Source organism: Mytilus edulis, chromosome 10, assembly GCF_963676685.1.
Source record: "Mytilus edulis chromosome 10, xbMytEdul2.2, whole genome shotgun sequence".
Lineage (NCBI taxonomy): Eukaryota > Metazoa > Mollusca > Bivalvia > Mytilida > Mytilidae > Mytilus > Mytilus edulis.
In genome coordinates this window covers 17,838,928-17,855,749 of record NC_092353.1, presented here as the reverse complement: position 1 = coordinate 17,855,749, position 16,822 = coordinate 17,838,928, and the positions used below count along the sequence as shown (strand labels likewise).

At 33.6% G+C, this 16,822-nt stretch overlaps 1 protein-coding gene across 1 annotated transcript; it reads right to left on the bottom strand.

Moving 5' to 3' along the window:
- Positions 1 to 515: 515 nt before the first annotated feature.
- LOC139490524 (MAP kinase phosphatase with leucine-rich repeats protein 2-like) lies at positions 516 to 15,506 on the bottom strand. Its single transcript, XM_071277312.1, has 2 exons — positions 15,329 to 15,506; positions 516 to 2,156 (listed from the first exon to the last, which is right to left on the bottom strand). The coding sequence occupies exon 2, from the start codon at positions 2,144 to 2,146 to the stop codon at positions 770 to 772; it is 1,377 nt and encodes a 458-aa protein (XP_071133413.1). The 5' UTR covers positions 2,147 to 2,156; positions 15,329 to 15,506; the 3' UTR covers positions 516 to 769.
- Between the last annotated feature and the right edge of the window lie 1,316 nt (positions 15,507 to 16,822).

Genomic DNA, 16,822 nt, shown 5'->3' with positions numbered 1-16,822 from the left:
AGATCGTAATCAATGGCAAATGGATCAATATATTAAAGAGCAGACATACAGATGAGCACTTAACCACAAGGGCAAAAAATATCAGCTTTGTAATATTAAAATCTAAATGTACTTTGATACAGTTGAGCACTCAAATAGAAAACCAAATACCATCTAGTCAAACAATAAAGATTAAACTTGCTCGTTATGAAATCACGTAATCTAGCTCAGCATAAATACTAATAAAGTTCATTAAAAAAAACGTAACGTTAGGTGAAATGTGGTTCAATTTTCCTTTCAGAAAATAATAAAATGTACTTGGACAAAAACATGGATTTATTGATTTGCTGACGATGCATAGAGACATTATTTTCCCCTTGCTATCCCGCAATATTGGTATTTTTTTTATGTCTTCTTTGCACAAATCGCGGTTCAATGTTTTTTAAGTTTCGTGCAAATAACCTTCTTTATTTACAGTCAACTTTCGGTTATTCTATATTTACCTCGTTTATAGATTAACTATAAATCTGAATATATAATAATCAATAATAAATTTATTTTGTATCAATAATTAAAGTCCTGGATTATGATCATTAACACAAAAAAGGACAGTCATGGCTTAGATCAGATTGAACATGACATATATTTAGCTTTAAGGGTTTCTGACCATATGAATGCGACACCCATTACAAGTGTTACACATGTTTTGAAAGAACTGAGAAAAATCAATTGAAAATTGTCACAGCTATCACAATAATATGAGTTATGTTCCCGTAATTATGACAAATATCTAAGTATCACAATCGATCCATGCACATTTGATTGCCTGTGGATCCGCAATGTTTAAGTAGTCATTCCCAAAGGAAACAGACGGCTTGGCTTCCGGAAATATTCGCCGCTCAAGGTCTTCAAGTGTATCCTGGAATCCTTGATTGATTTCTACCGACGGCCTTTGATTCTTGACGAGATTGTATGCTTGTCTGAGCAGAAACTTTTCTTGTTTCATCATATATTGGATAGCTGCAGCTGGTGCACGCGAATTGCCGTGATAACTAAAAATTAAAACTCGCCTTCCACATCGCTTGGAGCTATCAACAAATTTGTTTATTTCATCAAAGTACTGTTCGATATCTTCGGTCTCCTTGTCGTCAAGACGGATAATCAGCCTTGATCGAAAATGTCGAGAGTCGTTCCCACAGAGACATGGACAATGCAGTTTTTTGTTTGATGGAACTTGAGAGGCAGCCATATTACTCATGTCAACTAGGGAATCTATCTTCAGTTTACACAGTAAAGGCTCATTATAGGCCGATTCAACGCTTCCAATATACACATAGTCCAGTAATTGAGAAACGTATTCGTTCCGGAACATTTTAGATTGTAAGCAGGTTGATATATTTAGGTTTAAGTTACTTCCGGTCCTTTCAACTCTAAATGGAAGGGTGGGAGATCGAGATTTGCCAATGATTGGTTGGTCTGAATAACTGCGTCTCAATTTTTGTTTGAAAACCGACAAGTTGTTTTTCTCTAATTCCTGCACACTTTTACACTGATGTTTTGAAATTGAATGAGTGAACGATGTCGTAAATAAAAAGTCAGATTTTGGCGAACTTGTAGGTGGAAGTGAAAGATTGCGAATTGATGTTTTTGTCGATGATGAAACCGTTAATAAATTAGGAGTAATTTGCTCTACTTTTGTTTCAGTATGAAGGTTTGCACTTTTTGGACGAACAGCTATATCTACTTCAATTGGAGTTACTGGTTGATTTAAATCAGGACAAGAAATATTTGTATGTATAGCAGCCTTTTTCTGTCCTTCTTTTAACGATGACAAAACCTTAATGGGTAAAAGATGTTTGTTTACCAGACTTTCGAATTTACTCTTTGTTTTGATCGATGTTGACGGATCAGTATCTGTCTGATTTTTAGTATTGAAAAACAAGTTTTTGAAAGACCGAGATCTTTTCGATACAAATTTAAGTCGGCGTTCCTCAACAGAAACAGAGGAAACGATGTCGTCTTTACTTCTTTCTGTTGTTGTTTCGTCCTTGTTTTTACCTTTGGAAACACAAAACACAGAGTCTGTCTGCTTTTTAATCAACAATGGATTTGAATTATCAAAGTGATGATGTATTCCATGTTGTGCACAGGAATTCCCAGCAGACATTATAGTACATCTGAAAATTAAAAAAAGATAAATCTAAAGTAAACTGAGATATTCTTTGAAATAAACTTTCTTATCGATATGTATTTATGAAGTATCCATCTTTCATCAGACAGATAGTTTATATAGCATTAACACGCAATACATGAAAACAAAGGATATTGAATCTTTAGATTAATTGCAATATCCATTTTAAATTTAAACTAATACCTAAAGAGAAACACGTGTAACGTAGCATTTCTTCTCAATGCAAAATATTTTAACTTAATAAAAGAAAACTCTGTGTGCAAGAACTGATGTTAACCAACTATTCTTTTACGTAATTTTTTTTATGACGGCAAACATTATCTTCGAAAATAGATAGTTCATTCTATTGTTCCTTAATGTTTGTGTGAGAGAGTTTGCTTCATATCTTCAAGACCAAACAGCCTATTCAGTTTTGCCAGTGATTTTCCCTTAAAATTTTGTGTGAGGGTATTTCATGATTTGAAGAACAAAATATGATGAAAAAAATTTGGAGTCACTGACTTAGTTTTGTCACTATAGCAACCTCAGTTTCGTGTTTTCCGGAATATTAACATGATATTCGCTTGTTATGTAACTTTCAAAAAAATTCTTTATATCAAACCTACAAGCATAATTCTTGTTTTACGTTAAACAGTAGATTTGTGTCTATCAAATACAGGATCAAGAATTCAAGACTCTTATTGTGTTGATCTTTAAAAACATGATTTATTTCTTTCCCGCCAAAATAAAACATAAACATGAAAAACTTTTCCAGTATTAAAAAATATCAACCAGTGATTTCTTCATAAAAATTTCAAGAAGAAAAGTGCCATGTGTACTCATTTCATGTTTTTTTTCTCGTTCGTTTTGAAGAAAAGAATTGTCTTCTTCAGAACATTGAATCTGACGTCATAGTGCAAGCTTTCCTTGCTTGTGCACTTTTTGATAACAATCGAAAATTGGACGTTTGTAAAACACATTTAACAGTAACAACTATATTCATCTACTTTAGTATCCAGTAATACAATATATCACATACATGTATGTATCTCATGGTGTTGTTGCCGCACAATATTAACCTTCAGAAATACCTTCCGTCGGAATAAAAAAAAATGTTTGAAATAACCTTCTACGCCGATTTTGTTAGGAAAGTCTGTTTTTGTACTCTGCCCTTCATTAGCAAAATTATTGAAAATATAAAAAAATGAAAGGTGGCACTGGCTAACTTGCAGACAATTTGACTATATCAGACTAATTTAATTCTTTATTTATTTAAAGAGGATTGCCAACAGCCAGAGGCTACGCGTGGATCTCCTCAACATAGATATATACAGATTCACAATTATCAAAGTTTTGAATACAAACATGTTAAACACAAGACAAGACAATATGTACAGGACAAGACATACAAATACTACACACCCATCCAATCACTCGCTCATTCTTACTCACATGCACACGAATTAACAAACATGTATGATTCAGTAATATAAAATTGTGATTATGGAAAGACAATTTTGAGCACAATCAGGTAAAAAAAAAAAGTTTTTAAGCTATCGAGAAAATCTGTTCGAAGATTTAATAAATCGAAACACACACTCAAACAACTCTAAATTAGTATCATCAGACAAATCATCACTACCTTCTATTAATATTTTGCTCAGATAGTTGGGACATAGATCCCGCAACATTGCTTTATTTATATCTGGGCAAAGCAGATTCTTAATTCCAAGTAGAAGAGTAATCCGATAGTTCGTGTAACGGGCGCAATGAATTAAATAGTGCTCAGTGTTTTCAATGCAGTTACCTGGGCAGAAATCGCAAAACCTATTTAATGTTAGATTATATTTATACAAGTGGTCATTAAGAGCACTTAGCCCTAAGCGTAATCTAATATGAATCTTTTTCTCATAACCATATCCTCGTGAATATATTTTTTTACTACACAAATTGAGATTCTTCTTTAACAACCTTTTGAAACTCGCCAAAGATGTTGCTGTAATTAGTTCAGCTGACAAACTATTCCAGTCTCTAATCGTAGCTAGAAGAAAAGAGTTATAGTATGCTACTGTTCTTGACCTGATGGGTATCAGGTTAGCATGTCGTCTTAAGTTATAGTTTTCAGTATTATGATGGAACAATGGATGAAAATTACAAAGATAATCTGGGACAAGATGATTTTTAATTTTGTACAAGTATGTAAGTCTATGAACTTGACGGCGTGTTTTGAGAAGCTCAAGACCAACCTCTTTCAATAAAGTGACATGTTTTGTGACCCTGATTGCCCCAGTAGATATAATGCAGGCACGTCTCTGTACATGTTCAATGTTTGCAGAATCGGCGCTAGTGCAGTTATCATAGATGACATCTGCATAATCTAGCAATGAACGAACAAATGTTTTATATAATTTTTCAATGCATAATCTAGGTAATATATGTCGCATCCTCAAGATAGTGTTCAGTTTATTATGACATTTCTTACAAATATCAGCAATATGATCGGTCCAAGAAAGTTTATCATTCAAGATAAGACCTAAATGTTTATGGCATGTAACTCTCTTTATATTTACATTATTTAAGATCAATGGAGGGTAGTGTGGTATTTGCTTCTTCTTAGAAATAATAAGATACTCCGTTTTTTCTGCATTGAATGTTACACACCATTGCTGGGCCCATGTGTTCAACGTGACGAGGTCACTGTTCAGAGTTTGGAAACAATCAGAGATGTCATCAATTTGTTTGACAAGGGACGTATCATCAGCAAACAGTTTGATATTGCTGACAATTCCATCTTTAATATCATTCACATATATAAGAAAAAGCAAAGGACCGAGTATAGAGCCCTGGGGTACACCAGCATAGGTGTTTTGACTCGATGATGTCTGACCATTAATAACGACTCTTTGAGTACGACCTGAGAGGTAATTCTCTACAAGAGACAAAAGTGAGCCACATATGCCAAATTGCTTAAGTTTGAAAATCAGGCCTTTGTGCCAAACCTTATCAAAGGCCTTTGAAACATCTAAAAAGATTGTACATACATCTTTACCGCTATCTAATGACTTGTAAATTTCATGAGTAATAGTAATTAGTTGATTCACTGTTGAATCGTTTTTCTTAAAGCCCGAATTTTCACTGATGAGTAAGTCATTAAATTCACAGAACTCATAGATAGCCTTGTAGATGACTTTTTCAAGGATCTTGGACACAGATGATAATAGAGCAATTGGTCGATAATTAGACATGATATTTTTATCGCCTTTATTTTTGTACACTGGGCACACATTAGATACTTTCCAGAGAGATGGATATACTCCAGAATGGAGTGAGAAATTAAAGAGTTTAGTGAGTGGTTTATACAGAGAATGAGCACAGTACTTTAGGATATGGTTTGATATACTATCTGGGCCGCATGACTTATGGGGGTTAGATTGGCGTAAATATTTAAGAACATCTTCTTCGACAGCTACTATCTCCTGAAGACGCTCTACTGTAAGAAAAGATAATGGCGGTAGAGCGGGCAAGTCATTTTCATGTTGACCCAAGTGCATCTGAGCAGAAAAATAACAATTAAGGAGTTCTGCTTTCTCAAGATCATCAGATATCAGATTCATGTTATCTTTTAAAGGGGGGATAGTTCTATCTGAATTGTAACCTAACACAGATTTACTAAGGGACCAAAATTTCCTAGGATTAAGGTTTTCTCTAGAAAATGAGCAAATGATATTAATTTCATATCTTTGCTTTGCGTCTCGTTTTAAGCGATTGACCTCTCTCCTAGCAACTATGTGATATAACTTGTCTTCGTCTCTTCGAGTCCGTTGATATTTTTTGAAGCAACGATCACGCTTGCGAATCGCTCGCCTAACCTCGTTACTCATCCATGGTTTATCCCTATGACGAATAGTTACTATTTTATTCGGTATGAATTCAGAACAAGCGGAGGTGATAAGATCACTCGTATAACTAGCAATGTCGTTTACATCGTCAAAAATTTCATATGCGGAATCAAAGGGAGCGTTTAATAATGCGGTATTCAGACTATTAAAATCAGCTGACTTGTAATCCCAAACACGACGCTGAAAGGCACGTGATTTACTTACTTTGAGGGATAGTTTACAGAAAATAATGCAATGGTCGAGATTAAGTAGGGGTGGGCTAACTCCGAAGTCCGATACACAACGTTCATTGTCAGTGAATATAAGGTCTAACAATGTCGCATTGCTATCCGTATACCTGGTCGGTTCATCAATTAATTGTGATAGACCATACCTATGGGCCAGATTAAAAAGAGTTAGACCGAGCTCGCTGTGACTATGACTATCAAACCATGAAACACACCGGTCGTTGAAGTCCCCTATATCAGACTAATGTGTTTTGCATCTCAAACTATTGGGTCTATTGGTATCAAATGTTTTATTCAACTGCCAGTTAAAATAAAAAAAAATCAATATACATCCTTCCCTTAAAAAAAACCAAAAAAACATCGAAAACACCACACCCAATAACACAACTAAAGTTTCACTGTAAACTGTTTTTTACTTCTATGTTTTGTGTTTAAAATATTTTAGTACTTTTTTAAAGTTTGCGCACAGATTATATTTTTTTCGCTGGCTAACTTGGCTTTGTCATCAAACTTATCATAAGTTTAGTCTCTCTTGTACGGATGTATTTTGCTTTCTTTTCAAATGCGGTTTTTATAGTGCGGCGGCTACAAGCATATTTCAGACAAATTGTGCACATCCTGCTACAAGCATGAAATTTTGCATAGACCTTCCTCGACTATTACTCTTTTATTTCAGATAGGGAGGCATTTGAAAAAAATGTCTCACTTCCTATAAAATCCAAAATGGCGGACATCATACTTAAATCAGCCCTATATCGAAGGCTAGTATGTGAAAGGTGTGATTATCATTCTACTAACATAATATTTTGTACCAACAACGACAATCCTCTTTGTTCCTTCGCCATCCATTAGCGTCTGAACTGGGTAGCATAAGACCCAATTCCAAGCTCGTCCCCCTAAACACTTGCCTTAGTATATTGCACGTTTTACATGTTGGAAAAGACTGTCCAGACCAAGTTGAGGGAATACCCTCAATTAGTCTTCCCTTTTCACAAATACAATGTAGTTATTTTCTTGATTCGTTAACCATGTTAACCCCATCTGATAAGTTTGTGTGATCTTACAGTAAAACCTCCGTGATTTAGGCTGATCAATCATCATTCTGTATGTTAAAGTCACATCTTCAAACGCCATCCATGTCTCCCACGCAGTCTTTTTTTTCCTTTTCAAGCAATCAGAGAACCATATCACAACCGGTAAAAAACACGAATCACAATAAGTGTAATCACTCATTGCCAGGTGCATTTGAAAGGTCATTGATATATATTTATCCAACGTTTTTTGCCCTCTAAAAAACAATCCATAGTTCGTCTACCCCTGTCACGGAATAGCGAAACAGTAATGACAGCATCATCAGTAACGACTATTCGAATCATGACGCGTGCAAGTTCGTGTTTCATTGCATCAGACACATGCACCATGATTCAATTGTCCGCCTCTTAATGTGAACATGGTGATATATTTGAAATACATCTCGAGGTAGATAAAATAGATTATCCTTAGCATTTGCTATAAGAAGCAAGAGCTACATTTAGGAGAAAGGGAATACACAGACGAATCCAGAGTCAAAACAAAATCCTCAAAATAGGCAATGTTTTCCTAGAGGAAAACATGTGTTTTTGGAAGAGGAAATACTTATTGAAGCTATTCCCACGACTCGGTCTAGTCTTTTTCAGCAAGTAAAACGTGCAATATACCATGGCGGGTGCGAATGATTAACAAGTTTGGTATTGGTTCCTATGCTAACTAGTCCATCGCTTATGAATGGCGGAGGGGAAAATATGACCCATGGGAACTCTCTTGGACAAATCTTTGTGAGGCCTCTTCATCTTATCAGGAGTTTGTACATTATAAATGTAAGAAACAATACCACGATCTTTGTACATTTAGACAATAAGCTCTCCGATTGTGAATAAACATGTATTTGCGGCCATAAATTAGTCATTCTAAAGATGTTTAAGAACTTAAGTGATTTTATTTTGTTTAAATCAATCTATCCAAAACTTTACATCGAAGAAATGGATTGAGGACTCACCTTTGTAGTTTACGCCATATTGTGTTTTTACCGGAAGTGTAAAATTTGTATTTAAACAAATAAAGCTGAAAAGAATTAGTGGTTTTGAGAATGACTTAAAGCCCGAAGTTTAATGACCAGCTGAAAAAAACCATTTTCTTTACATTTTGAAAAAAGTTGAATATTAAAATGAAAAATTATCAATATTTCTATGTCCACCATATTGGATATCACCGGAAGTAAAGGTTTTAAAGACATATGCCTAAAACATTTTATCCATGAAAAACACCAAAGAAAGGTTTCTGCACAATGTAATGATAGTAGCAATACTTTAAAACACATTTCAATTACCCTCCCTAAAAATTAGCATATTTTAGTAAAATGTCCACCATGTTGGATTTTCCCGGAAGTAGGGTTTTTGAAGACATCGAATCTATATTTATATATCCAAAACTAGTACATAACAAAGGTTTATACCAAATATTATGATAGTAGCATGTCAATAACACCTTTTCACATACTAGCCTTCGATATTGGGCTAATTTAAGTATGATGTCTGCCATTTTAGATTTTACCGGAAGTTAGACATTTTTTTCAAATGGCTTCCTATCTGAAATAAAAGAGAAATAGTTGAGGAAGTTCTATACAAAATTTCATGCTTGCAGCAGGATATGCACAATTTTTCACAAAGCTGCCGTACTATTACGAGAATAGATTTATATGCTGAGTTTTATACTGTTATTTGTCTATATGGTCAGTTGTTGTCATTACAAATGATGGAATTAACTATTAAAGGTCATCGTAAGGAAAAGGCTTTAAAAGGAAAAATGTAACACAATTCATACGACAAAATTAACGGCCTAATTTATGTACAAAATAATGAACGAAAAACAAATATGTAACACATCAATAAATGAAAACCACTAAATTACAGGCTCCTGGTCACTTGGGACAGGCACATGCATACATAATGTGGTTAGAATATCCTTTTGTTATCTTCCGCCTCTCTTTGACAACTCGTACATTTATAATAGTCCATTAGTTAAAAAATGGTTATTTAAGTATAACAGATATGTTTTATTGACTTTGCAATTGATTTTGTAACATATGAACTGATTACAAGTCTATAATGGTACTATTACTCTCGTCAGATCAACACATCTTGTCACGTAAAACATTGATAAGGCAGTATTGACGGTGACGAAAATAAATATAGTGGAAACTATTTCAAAGCTGAAACTTGTGTCAAACTAATGTAGCTATCAATGGATATTCATGCAAAATAGGACATATTGTTGTTTGATTTATTTTCTAGGGCAATTATTCAAAGACGTGCAACAGAGGAACGAAAGATACCAGAGGGACGAAAGATACCAGAGGGACAGTCAAACTCATAAATCGAAAATAAACTGACAACGCCATGGCTAAAAAACAAACAAAAACAAAGAGACAAACAGACAAACAATAGTACACATGACACAACATAGCAAACTAAAGAATAAGCAACACGAACCCCACCGAAAAATAGTAAATGTGAACAGAAACTCCATTAGGTAGGGTTTGCAAAGTGTACTGCAGATATAGATACAGGGCAGATGATTAGAACCCGAAAAGAGGGTATAATGGATATATGGGCGAACATTTTACCTGACTTTAGGCCACATTTGTACCCTTATAATATAGTTTCAAGACTTAAGATCATGTATCATCCCTTTCCGTAAAGAACGTGGCTGCAAAAATGGCACTTTTAAGGTGAACAGATCGTATACCCCTCAGTAGGGAATCTGCTTTCAATTTTTATACTTCGGTGGTATCGTCAGAGCTAAAATGTCTATATTCATCTGGCGTATTAAATTATAATCCTCAGGTACCTTTGATTACTATTAATGCTAAACAGCCATTTAACCAGAAAATTTAATGAAAATTGATACCATTAATCAAATTCGTAATTCAATGTCCAAATTGCACGTACAATGTACCAACAGTTTTCTTAATTTTAAGACAGAGAACTGAAATCTTCAAAGTACGAGCCATTTTAGTTTATGCATCACTGTCATGTTATGAACATAACGACGGGTGCCACATGTAGAGCATGATCTGCTTACCCTTCCGGAGCTCCTGAGACACCCCCCAGTTTTTGATGGGGTTCCTATTGCTTTGTGTTTATTTTTCTTTGTTGTGTTTTGTTTACTACTGTTTCTCTGTTTGTCTTTTATTTTGTAGACATTGTGTTGTCAGTTTATTTTTCATCTTCGAGTTTGAATGTCCCTCTGGTATATTTCGCCCCTCTTATACACCTTTTTTGTATCGTTACTAAGCTCTTTTAATATAGTTTGGTTTGATGTTAACTGACTGCAATTGTTGTGGTCAACATAGATTTAAGTTTAAGAAAGATAAAATAGATTGACAAAATATGCTGCACACCCCTATATTTTGACCTTTGCAAAAAATATTAGTGCATGACACTTTTTATTCCATATTGGTATTATTTTAGTAGGCTTTTCTATATGAATTGGATTTTGAATAAAAAAGCATATTCACCTGTGAAAGTGTTATTCACCGCGCTAAACGTCACGCGCTTTTACATGCAACGTTATGGTAAAATGTTTCATGTAAAAAAAAATTGGTATATGTTTGTCATTAGATACATTTTCTTCTCTCGGACTATGGAATAAAACAATTACTGTCTTTTGTTTCGGTAAATATGGGGTTTTATTGACTTTTAAAAAACTGATATTCACTTCGGCCGTCGGCCTCAGTGAATATCAGTTTTTCAAAAGTCAATAAAACCGCATATTTACCTCATCAAAAGACAGTAATTGTATACTATTCTATATTGGAATTATTTTAGTAGGTTTCTCTATATGAATTGGATTTTGAATAAAAAAGCATATTCACCTGAGAAAGTGTTATTCACCGCGCTAAACGTCACGCGCTTTTACATGCAACGTTATGGTAAAATGTTTCGTGTAAAATTTGTTTTAGTATATGTTTGTCATTAAATACATTTTCTTTTCTCGGAATATGGAATAAAACAATTACTGTCTTTTGTTTCGGTAAATATGGGGTTTTATTGACTTTTGAAAAACTGATATTCACTTCGGCCGTCGGCCTCAGTGAATATCAGTTTTTCAAAAGTCAATAAAACAGCATATTTACCTCATCAAAAGACAGTAATTGTATAATATTCCATGTTATAATTGTTTATGAAACTTCACAGTAAAAGTGGCACTTGAAGTCGTACATAGAAGAACTTACAGAATACTTCATCGAAGTTTTTTTTATTATAAAAGTAGTGACGGAGTTGTCAATGATTTTTGGGTCTTGTTTATCTTGTCCTACATTGCCGGCTGTCTTTGATTATGGAACCGTATTCAAAATAAACATAGATAGGGTTAACTCAAGCTGTGAAAGATTGACAATTAATTTTAATTTTGTTTATTTTCCCAATGATCCTCTCGAGAATATTTATACTATGAAAAAGGTTACGTCTATACTATTGATTTTAAACTTCTCATTAAAATAAATTGATATTTCTTTTTCTTTTTATACATCTGGACTATTTACATGAAATTGAAATTAGACTTCATCGTATTTTTCTTACATTAACGATGACGTTGGTATTCTGTTTATAAGCACAGAAGTCGATATCCTTTACAGAGTGTAAGAAGGCATGATTTCGTATTTATCAACAGATTAAGTATTCGATATTATAGTAATCGTGTATATTTATTTTGGAACCATATGGTGATGTTTTCATGACAATAAAAAAATTGTTTTCCAGGAAACCGATATAGATAGATAAAAATAGAGACGAAAGATACCTTCAAGTAACATTCAAATTTTTGAGTCGAAAGTATACTGGCAACGCCATGGTAAAAAAAAAGTGAAAAGAGAAAAAAAATAACACAACAACAGTACTCACAACACAGAAAACAAAACTGAAAAGTGAGCAACACGACTCACAAAAACTGGGAGTAATTTCAGGTGCTTCTGAAGGGTAACCAGATCCTGCTCTTCATGTGACACCCGTCGTGTAACTCCTATACATTATATCTAGTAATTAGAAAAAAGCGGATTGGTAGTTGACTTTTATCTGTTCTTAAGGGTTTTCAGTTTAAGTTTCTCGACCTTGTATCTTTAATTATATATTTCCCCGTTCAATTACTTTAGTAATACGGGAATAATTAATTTCTAGTTTGGTCATACAACATACTTATGGGTCTGTAAAAGTCTCTAGCAATTTTAAAGGGTTAACATAGATAAATTTCCCAGCAGTTTATGCGTGCATAAACTGGACCAAGTAACGAACATACAATAGTTTTTGCATACGTTTAACAATAATAATTATTTAACTATGTCGTTATTCAACATCCAAGAAACAAAGTTAAAACGCTAAGGACCCCACCCCCCACCACCCCCACTAAAAAACCAAAAGCAATTTAATAAACAACAACAAAAACCAACCAAACAGACCGACACCAAACACATAGAAGGAAACAAAATAAAAATATCTATCGGTTATTACTGTAGCCAATCATGGTGAAATGATTTGTTATATTGCAAAGCGTGTTAGAATTTGTCTATTAGGTTAAATGCTTGAAATAGTTACAACTGGACGTTAAACAAACATCAATCAATCAATTAGAAAGTCTATTCTTGCAGTTGTCAGATATTTCTTAGTCTCCGAACTTTATTTCTAAATAAGCTTGTATATTGGTGTACATATATAAGAGTGACTATTATGGCTAACATGTAACATCTTTTGTTGGTACCCAGTTTTCCTTCTTCGCATTCTTGTTTTTAATTAAAAGATTTTATTTTTTAATCTAATTGAAATATCTGACGGATTTAACCACATGCTTGCAGCCCCTAATACTCCTTAAGTTGTATGCAAATAAAAAACGAAGACAGCTATTTTTTTTAGAAGTTCATCCTGAAATGTCGGGATCTTACATTTGGACTCTTCACTCGCGAATCTACTGCGCACTATGATTGCAAATTCCTAGATTAATCCCTGAATAACTATCATATACAAACTCTTTAAATATAACTATTAAATGTTACTCCTGGCAGTGATGTCATGCATCTGAAATTGTTATTATACATTAGGAAAATGTCACAATTAAATATTTGCGAGATTTGTACTTACTTTGTAGCATCTACCATTTGTATGGCAATGACATTCATGTTTAATGTCCGGATAAGAGTCAATATTATTCACTCGGTACTTGAATATCAAAAAAGATGATTGCCAATGACATAAATCTCTACAAGAGACCAAATGACAAGACATTAAAATCTATAGGTCACCGTACAGCCTTCAACAATGAGCAAAACCCATACCGCATAGTCAGCTATAAAAGGCCACAAAATGAAAAATGTTAAACAATTCAAACTAGAAAAATAACGGCCTTATTAAAGTACAAAAAATGATCGAAAAACAAATATGTAACAAATTAACAAACGACAACCACTGAACTTGGGATAGGCACACACATACAAAATGTGGTGGGGTTAAACATGTTAGCTGGATATAAACCCTGACCCTAACCTGAAATGGTTGATTTAGTTGTTTGTTCATAAACGCGGGTATCATTTCTTTTTTTGGGGGGGGAGGAGGGTATACTCCCAGATCCCGCTTATTGTTTTGTCGTTTTGTCAGATTCCCATATCCCGCTTATCAATGTAACGATAACTTGTAAATTCTCGTGTCCCTTTGTTTCCCTTTTTCACGCTTAAAATTTTGATTTTCATTTGGCACGCTTACAATTTTTTTTCGGTCAATTTCGCATCAAGCTTAGACCCAAATGGGACCCTCATAAATGACCAGCATCAATATTTCACATAAATCCAGGAATGCAACACCTAAAAACAATTCTGGACCATTGTATTTAATCAATGGCATGTTGCGTTTGTTACATGATTAATAGACCATTAATTAATTTCCTTCCGTATATTGTATGAAGAGGTTCATTAACGTAATGGCAACTCTAATATTTATAATGACATTGTATAATTTTTCCTAGTTTATTTTTCCTAGTTTATCATGTTTAATCAGACCTGACACTCTGTCGGTTTGGACACCGTACTATATTTAACATGTCTAACATGTACTATCCTTTGAAAATTTAACAATTAAACACATATTTTTCCTAATTCAATCAGTCCTCAAATCTGCGTCTGGTGCGTTTCAACATGTACTTTCAGTTGAAACCACTATCATTTAACACTGAGGAGCACGTTATACTTCTACTTCCTTGTTTGAGCTTTAAGTAGTCATTTAATTAAAAGCTAACCTTTAAGGTTTTTTTTTAATGTTTTACATTATTCCGTACTTCAAAGTACAAAATCAATAATTAGATCTTGTTAGCTGATTCAATGTATTAGCACATACATTTGATATTTGGTTGTTAAGAAATGATACATAAAACATGTTCAGTTTTTGCGAGTTCTTAATAAATTACACATTTTTGTGTACAGTTATCTCAACAGTTTGATATGTATTACGATTCCCGGTATACATTTCATTGTTTTGTTTACACTTTTTGCATGCAACAGTCTGAAGTGTGAACAACAGTTTTCTACTGTGTGCACTATTAAAATGTACTATATAGCGTCATGTTTTAATATACAAAATGAATTACGCAGCGACATCGCGACGGAAAAAAAGAAGAAAATATATGTTTGTCTCTCTGCACATAGTTTTTTTTTTGGCCTAGAACATTTTTATATTCTAAAATAAATCTCTTCCTCCCCTCCTCCTTCTACTATTACTACTTTTAATACCTTTATCATTACCATATTAATAATAATACTAATGTAACAATATTAAGATATTTACCTGTTTAAGAGCAGTTATAAAATTAGAAATTAAACCACCGAAGAATAAATATATTCGGAACAAATTTCTTAGAAATCCAATAATACAATAATAAGGAAAAATATTTTTCCATTAACTGACGACAGGAAAATCTCATCATGAAATTAATCAGTCGGCAAAAATTGATTTTGATTAGAAAATATCAATTTCTCTTACCTCGCACGTGTTTCTTGTTGGAACTCCTCAGTATTAATGTTTTTCCTCTTAAAACATAGTAAAAACGTTCTTTTTTGTGTAGGAAAGAGAGACCGCCACACCCTATTTCAATGGTGTTATCGTATTATTCATCTACCTGCACAGGTGAGACCGTTTCATAATTATCTCCACAGACAATAAACATGCGCGAGAAGAGGATTATTGATTATTCTTTCACAGACAATTATCATAAGTGACCATAATAACAGCAAAAGCTGATAATAAACTTTTTTTCATATAAACACGTCACCAATGATATACATGAGAACATATTATGAGAAGACAATAGATGTTTTATAACTGTGAAAATGATAATGCCATATGTCTTAGAATGATTATGATAATCATAACATCGCTACAAACGGAGACATTGAGATATTTTATAAATTTAGATTTAAGAATCTATATAAAAAAGAAGATATGGTGAGACAACTCTCCAAAAGAGACCAAATGACACATAAATAAACAGCTATAGGTTATCGTACAGTCTTCAACAATGAGCAAGGCCCATACCGCATATGCAGCTACAAAAAGGCCCGAAGTCATAAATGTAAAAGGAGAATGTCCAGTAAGGGCCGATTTTGGCCTCAAATTTCAGGTTCATCTGATGAAAGATTTCGGACACTTTTTTAACACTTAAATGTCTATTTCAGTTGATTCTATTAGTTTAGGTGAAAGATTTTTACTGATTTAGTCATCAAAAACGCTCGAATTCAAGCTTAAATTGGAAAAATGTCTCAAATATGCCCTAAAATGTTACTTTTCAGATGATTTTTGTCAAATTTGAAAGAGGCCACATCAATGTTCATCCGCAACCTTTATATATGTTATGTATTATCATCAAATACAACTTACATTTCAATAATACGGATGAACACGAATGCAGCCACTTTCATTTAATAAGGAAGCCGTCTAAAAATTAATTAAAATGCTAAAATTATGAAGATTTCAGTAATTTCGCATGACTTAATGATGCTAGTACCCGATATATGTGCATTGTATTGTCAAAAACAGCCCATATTTATGTAGCAGAAGTATTCTACTTTCCAATAAAGAGCTAAAAGTTTACATTTTGACAATCTTGGGCAAACTGCTATATATTGGGGCTAAAAAGGGGTCTTACTGGGCTACTCCTTTCAAACGTGAAAACAATGGCCTTGTTAATGTATAAAAAAATCAACGAAAGACAAATACATGTATGTAACACAGCAACACACGGCAACCACGGAATTACAGGCTCTTGACTTGGGACAGGTACACACAGAATGAGGCGGAGTTAAACATGTTAGATGGATCCATACCTTCCCCTTACATGAGACAGTGGTGTAACAGTACAACATAAGAACGAATTATAAAAATCAGTTTAAAAAGACTGACCTCATCATATGATACGAATAGAAATACATATCACAAAAACACAGAGTGAACGGGGTACTTGTACACCCCCAAAAATAA